We start from the raw sequence: 19,687 nt of genomic DNA, 5'->3' as shown, positions 1-19,687 counted from the left end.
TATATATACTCTTACTAAAGCCTTATCATTGACTTTCTTTTTCAGATGTCAAAATCCACAGGCAACTTCCTCACTTTGTCCCAAGCTGTTGATAAATACTCAGCTGATGGTGAGTATAGGTTTTTGTCCTTGCTGCTGCTTAGTGTCCCCAGTTCTCCTCAGACTGCAGAAGGCAGTTAGCATACTTGTTTCAGTTTCATCGCTTTTCTCTTTAGCTTTTACCAGTACTTTAAAATATTCATGTTTTCTTTGTGTATAAGCGACATAATTTTTAAAATATAAGAATTGCTAATATCTGTTTAGAAACAAATTTAAGCTAAGATTATTAGAGTCTTCTTTCAAAGGAAACTCACTGTTAGTGCTGCCTGATTTGTTCCTAATTTCATGCTGGGGTAAGTTGCTTCAGTCATGTCTAACTCTTGGTGACCCTATGGATTGTAACCACCAGGCTCCTCTGTCAGTGGAGTTCTGTAGGCAAGAGTACTGGAGTGGATTGCCATGCCCTCTGCCAGGGGATCTTCCCAACTCAGGGACTGAGCTCACATCTTTTATGTCTCCTGCATTGGCATGTGGGCTCTTTACCAGTAGTGCCACCTGCAAACCCAATTTCATGCTATTTCTAAAATTAAATAGTTGGTTTGTAGAGACGTTAAGACATTTTTTTTTTGAAAAATATGTTTCCCCTGACTTCATTGCTATTTCATTTAATCATTACTTTGTCAAGAGAAAAAATGTACTCTCTAACCTGCAGGAGCCAGTCCTTCCTTATGTAACCTAGCCTTTGGTCATCATGGCACTTCTTTTTGTTGATCAAGGCTACCACAGTTTGAGACTGTGCTGAAACGGATGGGGAAGAACTAACTAAGTTGCTTAGAAAAACAGTATTTTGACAACATAGTAAGACGAAAAGAACTCTACACAATAGTAGTTAGTTTTTTTTTTAAAGAAGTGTATATTAGCAGTCTTGGAACTTTTATATGTTTACTGGGATTGAACAATATTGTAGGTGAGAGCTCAGTGTCAGAAGCTATAAATAAGTTAAGAGGAAATGCTCAAATGAACTCCCTGGTGTTGGATTGGAATTGGCAGTATCAACATAAACTCATGGGTTTTATTTTTTATACAGACAGACATAAAAATAAACGTAGGGACTTCCCTAGTAGTCCGGTGGCTAAGACTTTGTGCTCCCAATGGAGGGGACTCCAGTTCAATCCCTGGTCAGGGAATTGGATCTTACATGCCGCAGTGGAGATTGAAGTTCCCGCATACTGAAACTAAGACCCAGTGCAGCCAAATAACATAAATATTTTAAAAATAAATAAAAATAAACATAGATTTATGTGTGGGTTAGTATACATGCATTTATTTCCTAGTTTTGCTGAGAGCCTGTGGATACTGAAACACTTGTTAACGGTGAAACACCTGGCATTCAGATCTTGGTTTCTAAATACCATTCTCTAGAAAAAGGAACTAGGGTCCTAGGAGCAGGGATTGATTTGAGGTCTGGAGTAGGGAAAATACAAAATGAGCATGGAATATTTTATGATGCCAGAAAATGAGAAAATGTTTAAGAAAGGATGGGGACAGTTTCAAAGGGCACAGGAGCCAGCTTGAAGGGGCTCCCAACTGTCCAAGCAAGAACTTTTTAAGAGACAAAGTAAATAATATAGTATTGAATTATAACCCCTTGCATAAATTAAATATTCATGAACCCCTAGGGATATATAGTAATAACTGAATAAGTAAGTCGGAGAGTGGGGACTGTTCTTCTTATCAGAATTCCAAGTAATAAATGTGGAAGAATTGAGTGAAATATAAAATCATCATTAGAGAAACATCATAGTAATATTGTCACAGACAAGATCCATCAGTTCAGTTCAGTTCAGTCACGTCCAACTCTTTGTGACCTCATGGACTGCAGCATGCTAGGCTTCCTTGTCCATCACCAACTCCCGGAGCCTATTCAGACTCATGTCCATCTAGTTGGTGAAGCCATCCAACCATATCATCCCCTGTCATCCCCTTCTCCTCCCGTCATCAGTCTTTCCCAGTATCAGGGTCTTTTCAAATGAGTCAGTTCTTCGCATCAGGTGGCCAAAGTAGAGTTTCAGCTTCAGCATCAGTCCTTCCAGTGAATATTCAGGACTGATTTCCTTTAGGATGGACTGGTTTGATCTTGCAGTCCAAGGGACTCTCAAGGGTCTTCTCCAACACCACAGTTCAAAAGAATCAGTTCTTCGGCTCTCAGCTTTCTTTACAGTCGAACTCTCACATCCATACATGACTACTAGAAAAACCGTAGCTTTGACTAGACGGACCTTTGTTGGCAAAGTAATGTCTCTGCTTTTTAATATGCTGTCTGCTGCTGCTGCTGCTGTGTCACTTCAGTTGTGTCCGACTCTGTGCAACCTCATAGACAGCAGCCCCCCAGGCTCCTCTGTCCCTGGGATTCTCCAGGCAAGAACACTGGAATGGGTTGCCATTTCCATCTCCAGTGCATGAAAGTGAAAAGTGAGAGTGAAGTTGCTCAGTTGTGTCTGACTCTGCGACCCCACCATGGACTGCAGCCTACCAGGCTCCTCCATCCGTGGGATTTTCCAGGCAAGAGTACTGGAGTGGGTTGCCATTTCCTTCTCCAGTATGCTGTCTCGGTTGATCATAACTTTTCTTCCAGGGAGCGTCCTTTAATGTCATGGCTGCAATCACCATCTACAGTGATTTTGGAGCCCACAGAAATAGTCTGTCACTGTTTCCATTGTTTTCCTATCTATTTGCCATAAAGTGATGGGACTTGATGCCATGATCTTGGTTTTCTGAATGTTGAGCTTTAAGCCAACTTTTTGACTCTCCTCTTTCACTTTCATCAAGAGGCTCTTTAATTCTTCACTTTCTGCCATAAGGGTAGTGTCATCTGTATATCTGAGGTTACAACAAGATCCATCAGTGGTTGCCAAAATCAATGGATGAAAGTGGGAAAAAAAAAACAGCAGGTTATTTGCATATTCTCAGAGTATTTATCCCAAGACACTTCTTTATCACAAAAGGAAAAATAGTAACTTTACAGTGGAGAGACTTGGCAGACACTACCTGACCACATGAGGAGGGTTTGCAATAGCAATAGTAAATCATATCAATATCATGTACCTCCCTGATAATGATGCACTGAGAAAACATACAGCACCACTCTTGTGATATTCTTGCCAGAGGTTCATAACCTCCATTTAATCATGCAAAAACATCAGATAAACCCAAGTTGGGGGAAATTCTGTTAAATTCCTGACTACATCAGTAGTCAAGGTCCAGGACAGACTGAGAAATGGTCACGATTTGAAGAGACCAAGGAAATAAAACAATCAAATGCAAGGTGGGATTCTGGATTGAATCCTAGAACAGAAGAAGGATATTAGAGAAAAGGCTGGTGAAATTTTGAATTAAGTTCAGTGAAAGTTTCCTCTTTTATAGCAGTATAGGCTTCCATTGCAAGGATGTCCCATAATTTAATTGATTAGACTCTTACAGATGGGTGGGTTGTTTTTGTTTTTTAAAAAAATATTTTAGGATGGAAGATTTTGTTTTAAAAATTGTTAATAAGAAATTTTGTTAATAAGAAACCTGGAAGAATCTGCTTTGAGAAGTAAGAAAATATGTATTTGTGCACACAAGGCACCACTCTATTTTCTTATGCATTAAAATAATAATAATATTTTGCTGACTTTAAATGAGGCTGAGATGTTGATAGGGATATCTTTCCCAAGTTTAGCATTTTTTCCTCTGCCTCATTAAAGATCACTTTATCTCATTAGCACAACATGCCTGAGAAGAAACGCATATTGATGCTGAGTGTCTGCAAATCAATATAGAAATTCAAATATTTTAACAATATCATTATGGATTCTGCTTTTGGTGATCTTTATTTTTGCTGTTGATCCATGCAGTGCTTTAAAGAACTTGCTGTTTCTTAATTTATATGTGGGCTTGGCAGTGTACCCACCTGGACACATAGTTTATATTCAGTAACTACATTTTTAAATGATCAATTAATTTTTTTTCTTCTTCTTCAAGGAATGCGCTTGGCTCTAGCTGATGCTGGTGACACTGTTGAAGATGCTAACTTTGTGGAAGCCATGGCAGATGCAGGTATTCTCCGCCTATATACCTGGGTGGAATGGGTGAAAGAAATGGTTGCCAACTGGGATAGCCTAAGAAGTGGTCCTGCCAATACCTTCAATGATAAAGTTTTTGCCAGGTAATGTATAGTCCCCAACCACTTTTACTCTAAAGACTTGCTTAGTCCTGGTGTGTTTTTAAATTTTCTTTTTATTTTAACTCTTCAAATAAATTTAGATGTTAATAATAGCAACTCTTCATTGAAAGCTTACTTGTGCTGGGAACTATGCTAAGTACTTTGGATCCATTATCTGATTTTACCCTTATAGCAGTTTTATATAATGAAAATATTATTAGCCTTCTTTCTTTCTTTCTTTGGCAGTGTCAGATCTTAGTTGTGGCATGTGGGATCTTTACTTGCAGGATTTTTTATTAAGTTGCAGCATGCTAACTCTTAGTTGCAGCATGTGAGATCTTGTTCCCTGACTAGGGACCGAACCTGAGCCCCCTGCATTGGGAGTGCACGGTCTTAGCCACTAGACCACCAGGGAAATGATGGTTCAGTTCAGTTCAGTCGCTCAGTCGTGTCTTGACTCTGCGACCCCATGGACTGCAGCACGCCAGGCCTCCCTATCCATCACCAACTCCTGGAGTTTACTCAAACTCATATGCGTTGAGTTGGTGATGCCGTCCAACCATCTCATCCTCTGTTGTCCCCTTCTCCTCCTGCCTTCAGTCTTTCCCAGCATCAGGGACTTTTCCAAGGAGTCAGTTCTTCGCATCAGGTGGCCAAAGTATTGGAGTTTCAGCTTCAACATCAGTCCTTCTAATAAATATTCAGGACTGATTTCCTTTAGGATGGACTGGTTAGATCTCCTTGCAGTCCAAGGGACTCTCAAGAGTCTTCTCCAACACCACAGTTCAAAAGCATCAATTCTTTGGCGCTCAGCTTTCTTTATAGTCCAACTCTCACATCCATACATGACTACTGGAGAAATCATAGCCTTGACTAGACGGGACCTTTGTTGGCAAAGTAGTGTCTCTGCTTTTTAATATACTGTCTAGGTTGGTCATAACTTGTCTTCCAAGGAGCAAACGTCTTTTAATTTCATGGCTGCAGTCACCATCTGCAGTGATCTTGGAGCCCACAAAAAAAAGTCTCTCATCGTTTCCATTTTTTTCCTATTTGCCATGAAGTGGTGGGATCAGATGCCATGATCTTAATTTTCTGAATGTTGAGTTTTACCAATTTTTTCACTCTCTTTCACTTTCATCAAGAGGCTCTTTAGTTCTTCTTCAGTTTCTGCCATAAGGGTGGTGTCATCTGCATATCTGAGGTTATTGATATTTCTCCCGGCAATATGATTCCAGCTTGTGCTTCATCCAGCCCAGCATTTCTCACAATGTACTCTGCATATAAGTTAAATAAGCAGAGTGATAATATATAGCCTTGACGTACTCCTTTCCTGATTTGGAACCAGTCTGTTGTTCCATGTACAGTTCTAACTGTTGCTTCTTGACCTGCATGCAGATTTCTCAGGAAGCAGGTCAGATAGTCTGGTATTCCCATCTCTTTAAGAATTTTCCACAGTTTGTGGTGATCCACACAGTCAAAGGCTTTGGCGTAGTCAAAGCAGAAGTACATGTTTCTGTTGTTTTTTCAATGATCCGGTGGATGTTGGCAATTTGCTTTCTGGTTCCTCTGGCTTTTCTAGATCCAGTTTGAACATCTGGAATTTCATGATTCATGTACTGTTGAAGTCTGGCTTGGAGAATTTTGAGCATTACTTTGCTAGCGTGTGAGATGAGTGCAGTTGTGCGGTAGTTTCAGCATTCTTTGGCATTGCCTTTCTTTGGGATTGGAATGAAAACTGACCTTTTCTAATCCTGTGGCCACTGCTGAGTTTTCCAAGTTTGCTGGCATATTGGCATATTTCCAAATTTTCTGGCCAGGGGAGTCCTAGCTCTATTTTATAATTAAATAAATTGAAGCCTAGAAAAATTTTAATTTTTCATTAAATGCCTCAAAGCTAGTCATTTCAGACTTGGGATTTGAATTTGTTTGTCTCCAAAGCCTATTTTCATGACCATTGCACCATGCTGTCTTGCATTAGAGGAGGACGGAATGGTTAAAGGAAAAGTAGCTTAAAAGAAAAGAATTGTCTTTTTTTCTTGCTTCATTCATAAGATATATATCAGTCTGTTTGTATCAGGAACCATCCTAAGCACGAGTGTTACAAAGATGAATTAAGACTTGATCATTCATTGTAGGAGGAGAGAAAAACACTTCTCTGACCAATTACAATAGTAGGAATAGAGGGAAATTAGAGGAGGTGGTATGTGAGTTCTGAGTTTCTTAAAAAATAAACTGAAATTTTGAGGGAGAGGAGAAATCCATGCAAAGAGTGTGGTATTTCTTTGAAGCATAGTGTGTGGAGGGCAGAAGTAGGAGATCAGACAAATTGGGGCCACATTAGGCCCAATTCTGAAGGGCCTGAGGTAGCATAAGGAATATCTTTTTTATTCCAGTGTCCATTGTTTAAAATGCAACAATTAAACCTGACTATAGTCTTATTAAAAGTATTTTCATATTGCACTTTTGACTTCATAATCAAATTTATTGTGTTCTCATAAATAGGATCTCTAAGCAGTGTCAGATGACAGGACTCAAGTAGATAGACAGTGGGAGGCTATAATAGTTTTAAGGAACACAAAGATGGTTTTGTGATAGAGCAGTATGAAATGTTTCAGGCATTGTTCTCATATTCAGTTCAGTTCAGTCACTCGGTCATGTCTGACTGTTTGCGACCCCATGAATCACAGCACACCAGGCCTCCCTGTCCATCACCAACTCCCAGAGTTTACCCATACTCATGTCCATCAAGTTGGTGATGCCATCCAGCCATCTCATCCTCTGTTGTCTCCTTCTCCTCCTGCCCCCAATCCCTCCCAGCATCAGAGTCTTTTCCAATGAGTCAACTCTTCGCATCAGGTGGCCAAAGTACTGGGATTTCAGCTTCAACCTCAGTCCTTCCAATGAACACCCAGGACTGATCTCCTTTAGGATGCACTGATTTGATCTCCTTGCAGTCCAAGGGACTCTCAAGAGTCTTCTCCAACACCATAGTTCAAAAGCAGCAATTCTTTGGCACTCAGCTTCCTTCACAGTCCAACTTTCACATTCATACATGACTACTGGAAAAACCATAGCCTTGACTAGACAGACCTTTGTTGGTCTGCTTTTGAAGTAATGTCTCTGCTTTTGAATATGCTATCTAGGTTGGTCATAACTTTCTTCAAAGGAGTAAGCATCTTTTAATTTCATGGCTGGAGTCACCATCGGCAGTGATTTTGGAGCCCCCCAAAATAAAGTCTGACACTGTTTCCACTGTTTTCCCATCTATTTCCCATGAAGTGATGGGACCAGATGCCATGATCTTCATTTTCTGAATGTTGAGCTTTAAGCCAACTTTTTCACTCTCCTCTTTCACTTTCATCAAGAGGCTTTTTAGCTCCTCTTCACTCTGCCATAAGGGTGGTGTCATCTGCATATCTGAGGTGACTGATATTTCTCCTGGCAGTCTTGATTCCAGCCTGTGGTTCTTCCAGCCCAGCGTTTCTCATGATGTAATCTGTACATAAGTTAAATAAGCAGGGTGACAATATACGGGCTTGACGTACTCCTTTTCCTATTTGGAACCAGTCTGTTGTGCCATGTCCAGTTTTAACTGTTGCTTCTGGTCTGGTATTCCCATCTCTTTCAGAATTTTCCACAGTTTATTGTGATCCACACAGTCAAAGGCTTTGGCATAGTCAATAAAGCAGAAATAGATGTTTTTCTGGAACTCTCTTCCTTTTTCGATGATCCAGCGGATGTTGGCAATTTGATCTCTGGTTCCTCTGCCTTTTCTAAAACCAGGTTGAACATCTGGAAGTTCACGGTTCACGTATTGCTAATATATGTGGAAGTTTTTTTTATACCTATATACACTTGCCTTTAAACTCAGTTACTTTTTTTCCATACTCCGTAGTGAAATGAATGCAGGAATTATAAAGACAGATCAAAACTATGAAAAGATGATGTTTAAAGAAGCTTTGAAAACAGGTTTTTTTGAGTTTCAGGTAAGCTGTTAATTTTCATAGTATAAAATAGTCAATATAAATATTGCACATTTCTTTTTTTTCCTCCTGCTATAGCATAATGACTCATCTTTTAAATGGAGAGTGAAAACTTGTAAAGTCTTCAGTAAATTATGATTTTAAGTAGTTTTCTTGGGTACTTTTTCTATTATGTTCCTTTATATAAATAATTCCTTAATATAAATAATTCTGTTCCTAGTTGAGCTGTGAGTTAATTGAGGTTAAATCTGAAAATTAGTCATGTTTTCCAGAAAAGCATTTTAAAATTGATTTAAAAAATAAACGCCTAATTGTAAACTAATTGCTATTAAGTTTGAAAGCAAATGTTTTCTGGGATTTTCCACAAGGTGTCAGTATACCCTCAAGTTTGACAGTCCAAGCGCTTAAAGTAAAAACGTAGCTTTTCTCGGTTTTGTAGAATATCACATTGGGATTTATGTAATTTGGTTTTCAGAAATGTGGTTAAATAAGGATAAGTGCTGAGCATATCAGTGTATCATATTTATAGGCTTTTTAGTACTTAATATTTGTTACTTAGAGCATTCACCTTAGTACCCAGTTTAAATTGTTCAATTTTTATGTCCATTACAAAATGTCTTTTTCAGATATTTCTTTTGAGAATTAGTAATATAAAAGTGCAATATTCTTTTGTTAGGATTGATAATTTTTTTTTTTTTACTGAAAAACGGGGTTAATCAAACATTTATTTGATCTTGTAATTAAGAGATTTCCTAATCATAAAAACAAAAGAACGGAACACTAAAAAAAAATACTGATGAATTTGGCAACACAGGTAAGAAAATCACAACTGAAATCATTTTAAAAATACACAGTCAATTGGAAAATTACTTACAGTCTGTATTTTAGTATTTTTGACACATCAAAAAAAAAATACAGATATCCAAAGAAAAATAACCAAAGGATGTGAACAAACAGTTCCTCTAAAGAGTCCTAAATGGCTAAGAAGTGCTTAAAAAATGTTTAATAGCAAAGGTCATCAAAGATGTACAGATTTAAACAATTTATTGTTATGGACCTAAGGATTGATACATATTTATTTTCAGAATCTTAAGAATAAAGCAAAACCTTTTCAGAAATTATGAATTTTTAAAAGACTAAGTACTTAAAAATGCATTAAAATAGAGATATTGAACTTTTTTCCTTTAATTTTATTTCAAAGAAGTAGGGGGAGAGAAATGATAAAGAATTCCAAATTTTGTAGGCCGCAAAAGATAAGTACCGTGAATTGGCCATAGAAGGGATGCACCGAGACCTCGTGTTCCGGTTTATTGAAGTTCAGACGCTTCTCTTGGCTCCATTCTGCCCGCATTTGTGTGAGCACATCTGGACACTCCTGGGAAAGGTAGCATTATGCATTTAAGATGTTCTGTGTGATTTTGATTTTTGTCTTATTAAATAATGTTACCTGCAAGAAAAAGACTGAAAACGAGTACTGTTAAATATAATGTTGGGTTCATCATCTCATAATTATTACAGCAGCTTAAATTGAAGCTGTCTCCTTTTTAGACAGAAACATCATGTATGAGTCTTTATATACACACTATGTATATTTTACTTTATGTGTGTTGTTTATCACCTTCTTATTAGGAAATATTATAATACATTTGAATACATTCAAATATATATTTTAATATATGTATAACTAATAATGTTTTTCTAGCTGTTTGTTTTTAAAGGTGAACATATTGAAAGATATATATAATGTTATGAACTGCTTATAAACAAAGGTAGAAGTGTATATTTGCATAAATATTCTTTTATATAAAATTCCTGGCATATATAGGGCTGCATATTCTGGGATATTATATTAGCATTCTTACTGTGAAGGTAAATTTAATTATTTCTCTCAGGCTTGCAGATAAACAGATTGGTTGGTTTAATAACTCCTTTCCAGCCTTATTAGCCAAGCTCTTCTGTATTTTTTACTGTGTGAAGAATGCAAAAACGTGTTCATGAAATATATTCCAAATAGCCATACTTTCAGTACTAGATGTATTAATAGGGTAAAAACTGAGAGTGTGTATAATTTATATAATAATGATTAAATTTAGGCAAATTAGCATTACATAATTTTCTTTGAAAGTGAGCATATGTGTGTGGGTATTAATATGCTTATACAAATGGATGCTAATTAAGGATGTAGAGTCAGACTTCACAGCTTGAATTCTAGGGAACATTAGATCAGGGGCTGAAAGTGTGTTCTATGTAGTCAGGTTTGAACTTTGAGCACACAGTTACAGATGGTAGCCTTGGTATGAAACCGTAACCAAGAATCATAAAATAGTTGTGTTGTCTAATCTCAGTGAACCTCTTTTTTTTTTTTTTTTTTTTCCAAGCCTGACTCAATTATGACTGCTTCATGGCCTCTGGCAGGTCCTGTGGATGAAAGCTTGATACGTTCCTCACAGTATCTCATGGAAGTAGCACATGACCTTAGGCTGCGACTCAAGAACTATATGATGCCTGCTAAAGGGAAGGTGAAGTCATTTTTTTAAGAGTAATTACTTAAAAGTTATTGGTCAAATAACATCTAATAGTGATGAAGATAAAGACAACTTTCGTTAAAATGTATAGGGCTATTTTCATTATTAATGCAGTTCTATAATATGATTTTTTTAAATGTTAAAGGAAGTAGTGGTATACACTGGAAGTTTATTTCATTTTTGGTGTATATGAAGATAAGTAGATGTTTTTTCCTTTCTTCTGCCCTATAGAAGACTGACAAGCAGCCCCCTGAAAAGCCTTCACATTGCACCATCTATGTGGCAAAGAACTATCCGTCTTGGCAACACATCACCCTGTCAGTTCTACGTAATCACTTTGAGGTAATTCTCTCAGTAGGCATTCCCCCTCCAAGCAGTGTTGTGTACTGCTTATACTGTTTTTGTTTTCAGGATGTTGGCAATGTCTAGGGGAAGGAATAACGGCATCTTGGTTTAATTACCTTTAGATGTGGAGTGTCCTTTGTGGCTCTTAAATGGATGCTGAGGGAAAAACTGTTTCATTTCTGAAACTTTCATACAAAAATACTGGATCTAGTAGTATATAATAAGAGATGTGGAACTTTTTCATATATTGGTTAAAATCATGAAGCAAAAGAACTAAGTTTGCCTTTTGGTTTCATTGTACCTTGAACATTGGGATTCATGAAATCTTAACATTATGATGTTTGAAATCTTTGAAGCTTGATGCTTGAGTAATTTAAAAGAAAGTGGCCAGTTTGATAACTACCAGTAGAAATGGAGAGTTTGGTGTTTCCTTTTTTTTTTTTTAAGACTGTCAGGTAAATCGCTATTACATATGATAGTTATATTTGAAGGAAACTCAATATTTAAACTTAATTCTAGGTTTTCCTAAAGAAAAAAATTTACCTACCTTTTTCCTTTCATGTTCAAAATATGGAAATAAATTTATATGTTGTGGAATTTTTGCCTAGGTTATAAAGAATAGTTATTGGTGGACAGAAACCATTAAGGTGCACTTGAGAAAGAGACAAAATAGGGATTATGGCCAAAGCATAAAGTGATAATATAAAGGAGAAGTCCATAGCTTTGATTTTCTAGACGTTTATTGCAATTTTGTCTCACTACTTTTCATAGTTGCCCAAGAAATACTTATGAGAATTTTTAGATTTGTAAGACTTGACGGAAAGAGAAGAGCAAGTATTTTCGTAATCTTTGTGAACCTGATTTTATGGGGAAGTATTTCTTCCTTTGATTGTGTATAATAGAAAGAGAAAGTAGCTCTTAGAGTCTGCTTATAGATTTTTGACTTATGGTAAATAAAAGAGTAAAAGCTACTTTGGTAGTCAGAAAAATGAAATTGTGCCTCAGTGGTTTATATATTCATTATCAGCATTTTCAAGGAAACAGCAGAAGAATTCAGTATGGCATGGAATATCCCAGGTATTAAAAAAGACCCATCACCACTGTTCTTTTAGAAGCTATACTTTTACTTATATTCGTTGACTAGATTATATAGTTTGGAATCAACATCATCTTTTGACATTATTTGGAATGACCAGCTTCCTTTAAAATGATCATTTGTTTTTATCCTAAAGAACTCAAAGAGTGTCAGTTTATAATCCAGAGGAATGTTCTTATGTTTAGTATGACACTTATTCAGTGACATAGGGAAAAGGAATGTGTCTCACCCTCTCCTTTTCTTTTCCTTATGTATTTCAAAGCAACATTTTTGCCAGTGGAGAAAATATTTTTTCCTGTGTACTCTAGTAAAGGTTAGAATTGAATGTCAATAGATTATTGGAAATCTTACTATATGTTATTTTTCTTTTAGATTTATTCCCAACCCTTGGCTTTGGTGCAGTGCTTTTATATTAAGGAGAAAACAGGTCATCCAAAACTCTGAAAAGGCCACTTGCTTTATTACTCCTCTGTTGATGTTTGTAGGAGTGAATTTAAATTTAGGCAGCACATTTGGGACGGTGTGCATATTAGTGCTTATAATACTTATAGGTAGATAGAAATTATTATTATTATTATTATTATATTTTTATTATTTTAAAGAAATTATATTCTTTTTTCACATTTGTGGTAACAGTTTATAAGAAGAGTGCTCAAAAACAGAAATTATATATATCTTGTATGATAGTTGTATAATCTCCATTTTGCTTGACTAATGAGTTGCTTTTAGAAGTTTAAAGACAAATGAGATCTTTATAGACCATTTTATCACCAGGTAGGACTAATGTTATGATCCTAAGAGTGTCATTAACATAAGGAAAAATTAAATACTTTGCATGATGCACTTGCTTTTCTCCTCTGTCCTAAAACACATGTGTCCTTTGAATTTAGAGGAAACAGGAGACTCTTTTTTGTATTATTCATTTACCTTTCACTTCCCCATGATGCTGGAGTGTGCCCCCTCTTCTGCTCTTCTCTATTAGGCTGGTGGCCACTGTTTCATTTCTGGCCAGTTTCTTATAGGCATATCTACTATCTTACATTATTTTAAACATATTTTTCCTCATATTCCTCTCCCACTCTTTTTTTTAGAACAACAGTGGAAAATTGCCTGATAACAAAGTCATTGCTGGTGAACTAGGCAGTTTGCCAGAACTGAAGAAATACATGAAGAAAGTGATGCCATTTGTCGCCATGATTAAGGTAAGCTGTGGATCTTGTGCAGCTGTGATCACATGGGTAATGATGGTTAGCTAGGATCGTAGAAGGAAGAGGAAAACTCTGGGCAAGAGCTCTCTCAGGAAGTTTGCTTAAATGACTTTTCAGTCAGTGGTTGTGGAAATGAATGATTATATTTGGGTTTTACCTGTGAAATTGCTGAGTGTGTTAAAATATGTATTGTGAAAGAAAAATTGGTTTAGAATTACTGCACTAAATGATTCTCTTCATGTTCTACCTGCCCTTCTTTTCAGTTTGAGGAGGAAGCATATTCTTTGGCTTCCATTAGGGTCTTTTTACTAGATCCTATTACTGGAAACAGGATTCTACATTTGTATAGGTTTAGCTTATTAACAGGATAAATGTTGTTTATAGCGGTTAGACCAGGGTTTCTCATTAATGGCTCTATTTGTATTTTAGGTTGGATAGTTCTTGGAAGGCTGTTCTCCTGTGCACTGTAGGATGTTTAACAGTGTCTTGACTTCTACCCACTGGATGCCAGTAGAATTTCTCTCTCCCCAACTCAAGTTATGACACTTAAATGTCTCCAGACATTGGAGACATTTATTTCCTGGTTGTCTGCTCCCCAATTCCAGCTTCCCCATTGCGGGCTTCCCTTGTAGCTCATTTGGTAAAGAATCTACCTGCCATGCAAGAGACCTGGGTTTGGTTCCTGGGTCAGGAAGATTCCCTGGAGAAGGAAATGGCAACCCACTCCAGTATCCTTGCCTGAAGAATCCCATAGACAGGAACTTGGCAGGCTACAGTATGAGGTTGCAAGAGTCAGACACAACTGAGCCACTAAGCACACACACATTGAGAGCCTTTGGGCTAAACTCTTAGCTTTCTTCATATAGATGGCTGATCTATTGGATTTCTTGACAGAGAAACAGAAACAAAACTGAATGTTGCTTAAGATCCCAGACTCTGGGGGCAGACAGATCTTGGCCCCAAATCCTGTTTTCTGTTACTTCTTAGTTTGGAGGCCTTAGACAAATCACTTGAATTCTCTGGGCCACAGGTTTTTCATCTATAAAATAGGAAATTAATAGAATCTACCTTTTAGGAGTGCTGTGAGGAGTAAATGAGTTAATACATATAACACATTTTAATACTACTTGTCAAAAAGTAAGCTCAGTAAATTAAAAAAAAAAGTTAATCAGTGTCTTCCGCCCTATTAAGCATGTAATGATTATTATGCTTTAGATTAATTCTTCAGCCTTGGAGGCTATAGATGCCTTCCTGATAAGAAAGCAAAACTCAGAGCTTGTCCTGTATTAGGGTAAATTGCTTCTAGGAGAATTAAAAGGCTTTCCTAAGGACACATAGTCAACTGTCTGAGCCTTATGGTATTCGAAGTTTCAGAAATAATTGAGACTCTTGGCTTGACCTACACTAATCAACTTATGTTTGTGGATATACTCATAATTCATTGGTTTTCAGCTAGTGCCATCGGTCCAACGTCAGATCCATTGTCAATATGGGAATCAACAAAATATCAACAAAAATCAACAAAAAAAAGTCAACAAAAAATCAACAAAATATTGTTCATTGCACAGGCAATAAATTTTGGTGACATGCTTTACAGAATCCAGTAAAACCGATTTTAAATAATGTTAGATTCAAGGGTTGGCTTTTTGAAAAACCAGTGTTAGAATTTTCAAGTAGTAAAATATTTTTTCAGTAATGATGATTTGCCAGGCAAATTAGTGGTTTGTAACTTTGAAAAGTGTTTAATAAATCTGGGAATAAGAATAGTTTTCTAGCACTTTATGGGAAAAGAAACAACTTGGATGATAAATGAAGGTAGTGAGCATCAAGAATCGTGTCAGGTCACTTTCATATAAATAAAGGAAACATATTCTAGTCAGGTTAGCTATATTTGTGCATTTGAGCATAGTTCTTGAAGGTTGCATCTTGAGCAGCAAATACTTTATTTAATGTTAAAGAAAATTAAGAATAAGGAATTTTTTTTTAAAGAAATGGTTTTTATGTTATAGAATTATCCGAGTACCCATTTAAATCAAGATTTTAAGATATTTTAAAATTTATAGGGATTTTTTTGTTTGGTTATATACTTATTTATTTCATTTTGGCACCCTTATTTTTTTTTAATATTTATTTTTAATTGATCAATGATTGGTTTATAATATTGGTTTGATTTCTGTCATATATCAACATGAATCAACCATAGGTGTACATATATACCTTCCTCTTAAGTCTCTCTCCCGCCTCCCACCCATTCCCACCCCTCTAGGTTATCACAGAGCCCCAGTTTGAGTTCCCTGAGTCATAAAGCAAATTCCCATTGGCTCTCTATTTACATATGTTTGTATATGCAACCATGCTACTCTATGTCTGGTTATTATTAATTTACTATTCCTTGAAATAGTCTTATTGATGTGGTACCTTAGAAACTTTTAATTTAATTTTTTTTTTTTTTTAGTTAACTGAGGAATATTTTAACACACTTGTTTGATTCCTTGTCAAAGCAAGTTCTTTGGATCTGCTTGTTAAGTCAGGCTAAATAAACAATGATGAAATCATATTTCTTTTATAAATCTGAAAACCTGTCCTCTAGTCTTTTCCGTGCTGTCTTAATCTTATCATACTTTAAATTATAATTACGCTCAGCTAGTAATTTCATTAGTGAGCAAACATAGATAAGGGAAACCATGAGTCCAAGGCCTTTCCTTTAACTGTTCAAATTTGAAGATTTTATCACTTGAGAGACTGATTGCTTTGGCGGAAATATGTTTTTTTCAACATATTCTTAATGTGCTTTTGCTTTTCAAAACCACTTCGGCTGTTAGGAAAATCTGGAGAAGATGGGACCTCGTGTTCTGGATTTGCAATTAGAATTTGATGAACAGGCAGTGCTCATGGAGAACATAGTCTACCTGACCAACTCTCTTGAGGTAAGAGGGGCCCGGGGTTATAATAACTAACTGACTATAGTTAACAATCCAGTTCTGTTGTTTTATAATAAGCCTTTTTAAAAACTTCATCTTCTATGTTTAGTACCCTTGCCAAATATATTGTAGGGGGAAAGAGAATGGGTAGTACAGGAGTTACGGGAAGAAGAAATCATCTGTTACCTTATTTCACTTATCAATTATTCTGTATCTAAAATACTAACTGTATATGCCCAAGTTTTCTCTTCAAAATGAGGAAGAGACCTTATAGTCATATACTTTCAAAATCTCTTATATTATGGAACACTCTGAATTGCTGCTTTTTCCCACTTCCCTTTAAGACCTCAGATTGACAGATTTGGATTAAAATCCTTGATTCATGATATATCATCAGTGGTCCATGTTTGGCCCTTTTTTCCCCCTAGTTAGTAATACATGAACATCTTTGAATCTACTGCCCAACTCAGGAAACAGAACACTACCAGTAGCTTTCACATATTTGAGTTTCTCCCCATCCCATCTTCATGCACCAGGGACAGTTTAATATATAGATTCTAAAAATGCTGTCTCTCATTCAACTTAGGAAGAAGGAAAGATAATTTTCTATAGAAAATTGTGTTAGAGGACTCAAAAAGTGGTTCTAAGAATAATGAAAGCCTGGTGGCTCAGATGATAAAGAATCCACCTGCAATGCGGGAGACCTGGGTTCCTTCCCTGGTTTGGGAAGATCCCCTGGAGGAGGGCATGGCAACCTACTCCAGTATTCTTGCCTGGAGAATCCCCGTGAACAGAGGAGCCTGGCAGGCTAAGTCCATGGGGTCTCAAAAGAGTCCGACACAACTGAGCGACTAAGCACAAAAACAGAACAGGTTTATATTTCAAAAAAATTGTTTTATGAAATATGGGAATGAAAGAAACAATCATTTCTAAGTAAATATTTTATGTCATGTAATTATAAGTGTGTGGGTTTCCCAAAGAATCTGTCTGCTAAACAGGAGACACAGTTTCGATCCCTGAGTCAGGAAGATCCCCTGGAGAAGGAAATGGCAACCTACTCCAGTATTCTTGCCTGGGAAATCACATGGACATAGGAGCCTGGCAGCCTACAGTCCAAGAGGTTGCAGAGAGTCAGACATGATTTAATCACTAAACAACAGAAACAACAATTATAAGTGCATAATTAAGTATTAGTAGACATCTATTTTATGTATTTCTAAATGTTCATATGTATTCATGGAAATAAAACACTGCTTGGATATTTTCATTGGGACAGTGGGAACACTTTTTATTTAGGGTTATCTTATATTCATATATATATGCAATTTGCTACATATATTGGGCTTTTCCGGGCTTCCCTGGTAGCTCAGCTGGTAAAGAATCTGTCTGCAATGCGGGAGACCCTGGTTTGATTCCTGGGTTGGGAAGATCCAGTGGAGAAGGAATCGGCGACTCACTCCCATATTCTTCGGCTTCCCTGGTGGCTCAGCTGTTAAAGAATGTGCCTGCAATGCGGGAGACCTGAGTTCGATCCCTAAGTTGGGAAGATCCCCTGGAGAAGGGAACGGCTACCCACTCCAGTATTCTGGCCTGGAGAATTCCATGGACTCTATACTCCATGGGGTTGCTAAGAACTGGACACGACTGAGCTACTTTCACTTTGAGCTTTTCCATTTATTTGAGTGAAAGCCTTTTATCCTCTTTATTGTTTTCTTGTAGGCAGCAGGTAAATGTCAGATTTCCATATAGAAGATGGTAAACATGATTATATAAATAACATACTATGAGACATCCAAGATGAGTGTTAAATAATTGATTATAGATTTCATTTAATGTTTATATGGAAAATAATAAAATTGCACAGATCATTTCATATCAAGTGGAGAACCTAGTTTTGCTATTTGATGAAATGAGGTGATGATTAATTTCAATCATATTAAGTGATACTAATGACTTCCATTTTTTCCCCTCTCTATTTAGCTAGAACATATAGAAGTCAAATTTGCCTCTGAAGCAGAAGATAAAGTCAGGGAAGATTGCTGTCCTGGGAAACCACTTAATGTTTTTAGAACAGAAGTAAGTTGAAAGAATCTCACTAAATCATTACATTTTAAAGCTGGAAGAGACCTTACAGAGCTTTACATCTAAACCCATCAGTTTGAAGATGGAAGCAAAGTGAGGTCCAGAGAAGTTAAATGATTAGTTCGACTTAGGCCACATAGTTGGTCAGGAGTGGGACTGGATTTCAGGTCCTCTAATTCCCTAGTTAGTCCAGTCCTCACTTTTCCTTACTCTACTGTTACGGTTAGCATCAGATGTTGCTTGTGATTTTAAAAATAAGAATATGATTTTCAAAACGTGACTTAAAAAAAGATAGTGGACATTGAAATGTGAGACTTTTAAACAGAGAGAGGGAGCTTTCATATTTCGGATGAGTTTTGGTTTGATAATGTTATTTAATTTAAGACTTTTGGCTTCTGGCATAAACCAGATTGATGAATCATTTCATATTTTGCTTGCAATGCTTTTTATTAACTCTTAAAGAATCCATTCAGAATGGCAGCATTTGGTAAAGTCTGGTGGAGTGCCATTGTGAGACTCCATGAAATGCCCTACTTTTCTTAATAAGCAGAAGACTTACATAGATCCTGCTACTCTTAGCACATTTCATCGAAGACCCAGCAAACAGAAAAGGTCTCTTTTGAAAGAATGAGGTAATGATGATCATGCAGACCTCCTGAGTTTATCATCAGATTATAAATAGTCTCATTACATTAAGATATGGTAGCTTCAAAAGTACAGTCATTTGAGCCATGGAGATGGGTACATGAAATAGTGTTCCCTATGCAAATGTGTTTATTTCAAGCTACTTTCAAGCATTCCCTTAAGCTACTATGTATTTACGTTTCATAACGCTCAGTTAACTTCTTTCACTTAAAATAATGACTATTGTCTTTAACTATATAGCTTATACAATGTGGAAAGTAGTATGATATAGAACTGAGTTTATGCTCAGTAAATGTGAGGCTCTGTCTCTTTCTAGCTATGTGACCTTGGGCTGCTTTATTAATCTTTCTGGTTTTCAGCTTTTTATCTGTGAAAAGAGGTCTTAAGGAACTGCTTTTCAGGATATAGGGATGATGTCTATAAAGTACCATCATCTGGTACCTAGTAGGAATTCAGTAAACGGTGGTAGTTGTGAAGAGAAAATAGAATCGTTGTTACTATCCATCATCAGTACAGATATGTGTACTCATAGTCACTCTTATGCAGGCATTTGGTTATAAGCATGAGCTTTTGTATGTCTTTTCTTTCATACTTGAGTATCCTTTGATCTTGATTTTAAAATATCAGAATTAAGTCTGT

At 36.6% G+C, this 19,687-nt stretch overlaps 1 protein-coding gene across 1 annotated transcript in view; it reads left to right on the top strand.

Moving 5' to 3' along the window:
• LARS1 (leucyl-tRNA synthetase 1) overlaps nt 1-19,687 on the top strand; it is a 66,196-nt gene that overhangs the window by 40,832 nt on the left and 5,677 nt on the right. Inside the window, exons 22-30 of the mRNA XM_069592329.1 lie at nt 46-109; nt 4,063-4,246; nt 8,139-8,229; nt 9,470-9,610; nt 10,605-10,745; nt 10,983-11,093; nt 13,284-13,394; nt 16,223-16,327; nt 18,302-18,397. Of these exons, the coding sequence (XP_069448430.1) occupies nt 46-109; nt 4,063-4,246; nt 8,139-8,229; nt 9,470-9,610; nt 10,605-10,745; nt 10,983-11,093; nt 13,284-13,394; nt 16,223-16,327; nt 18,302-18,397 (1,044 nt within the window). The remainder of the gene's footprint in view (nt 1-45; nt 110-4,062; nt 4,247-8,138; nt 8,230-9,469; nt 9,611-10,604; nt 10,746-10,982; nt 11,094-13,283; nt 13,395-16,222; nt 16,328-18,301; nt 18,398-19,687) is intronic.

Source organism: Ovis canadensis, chromosome 5 (genome assembly GCF_042477335.2).
Source record: "Ovis canadensis isolate MfBH-ARS-UI-01 breed Bighorn chromosome 5, ARS-UI_OviCan_v2, whole genome shotgun sequence".
In the NCBI taxonomy this organism is placed as follows: Eukaryota; Metazoa; Chordata; class Mammalia; order Artiodactyla; family Bovidae; genus Ovis; species Ovis canadensis.
The sequence above is the reverse complement of the archived record's forward strand: the minus strand, read 5'-3'. Positions and strand labels throughout refer to the sequence as shown.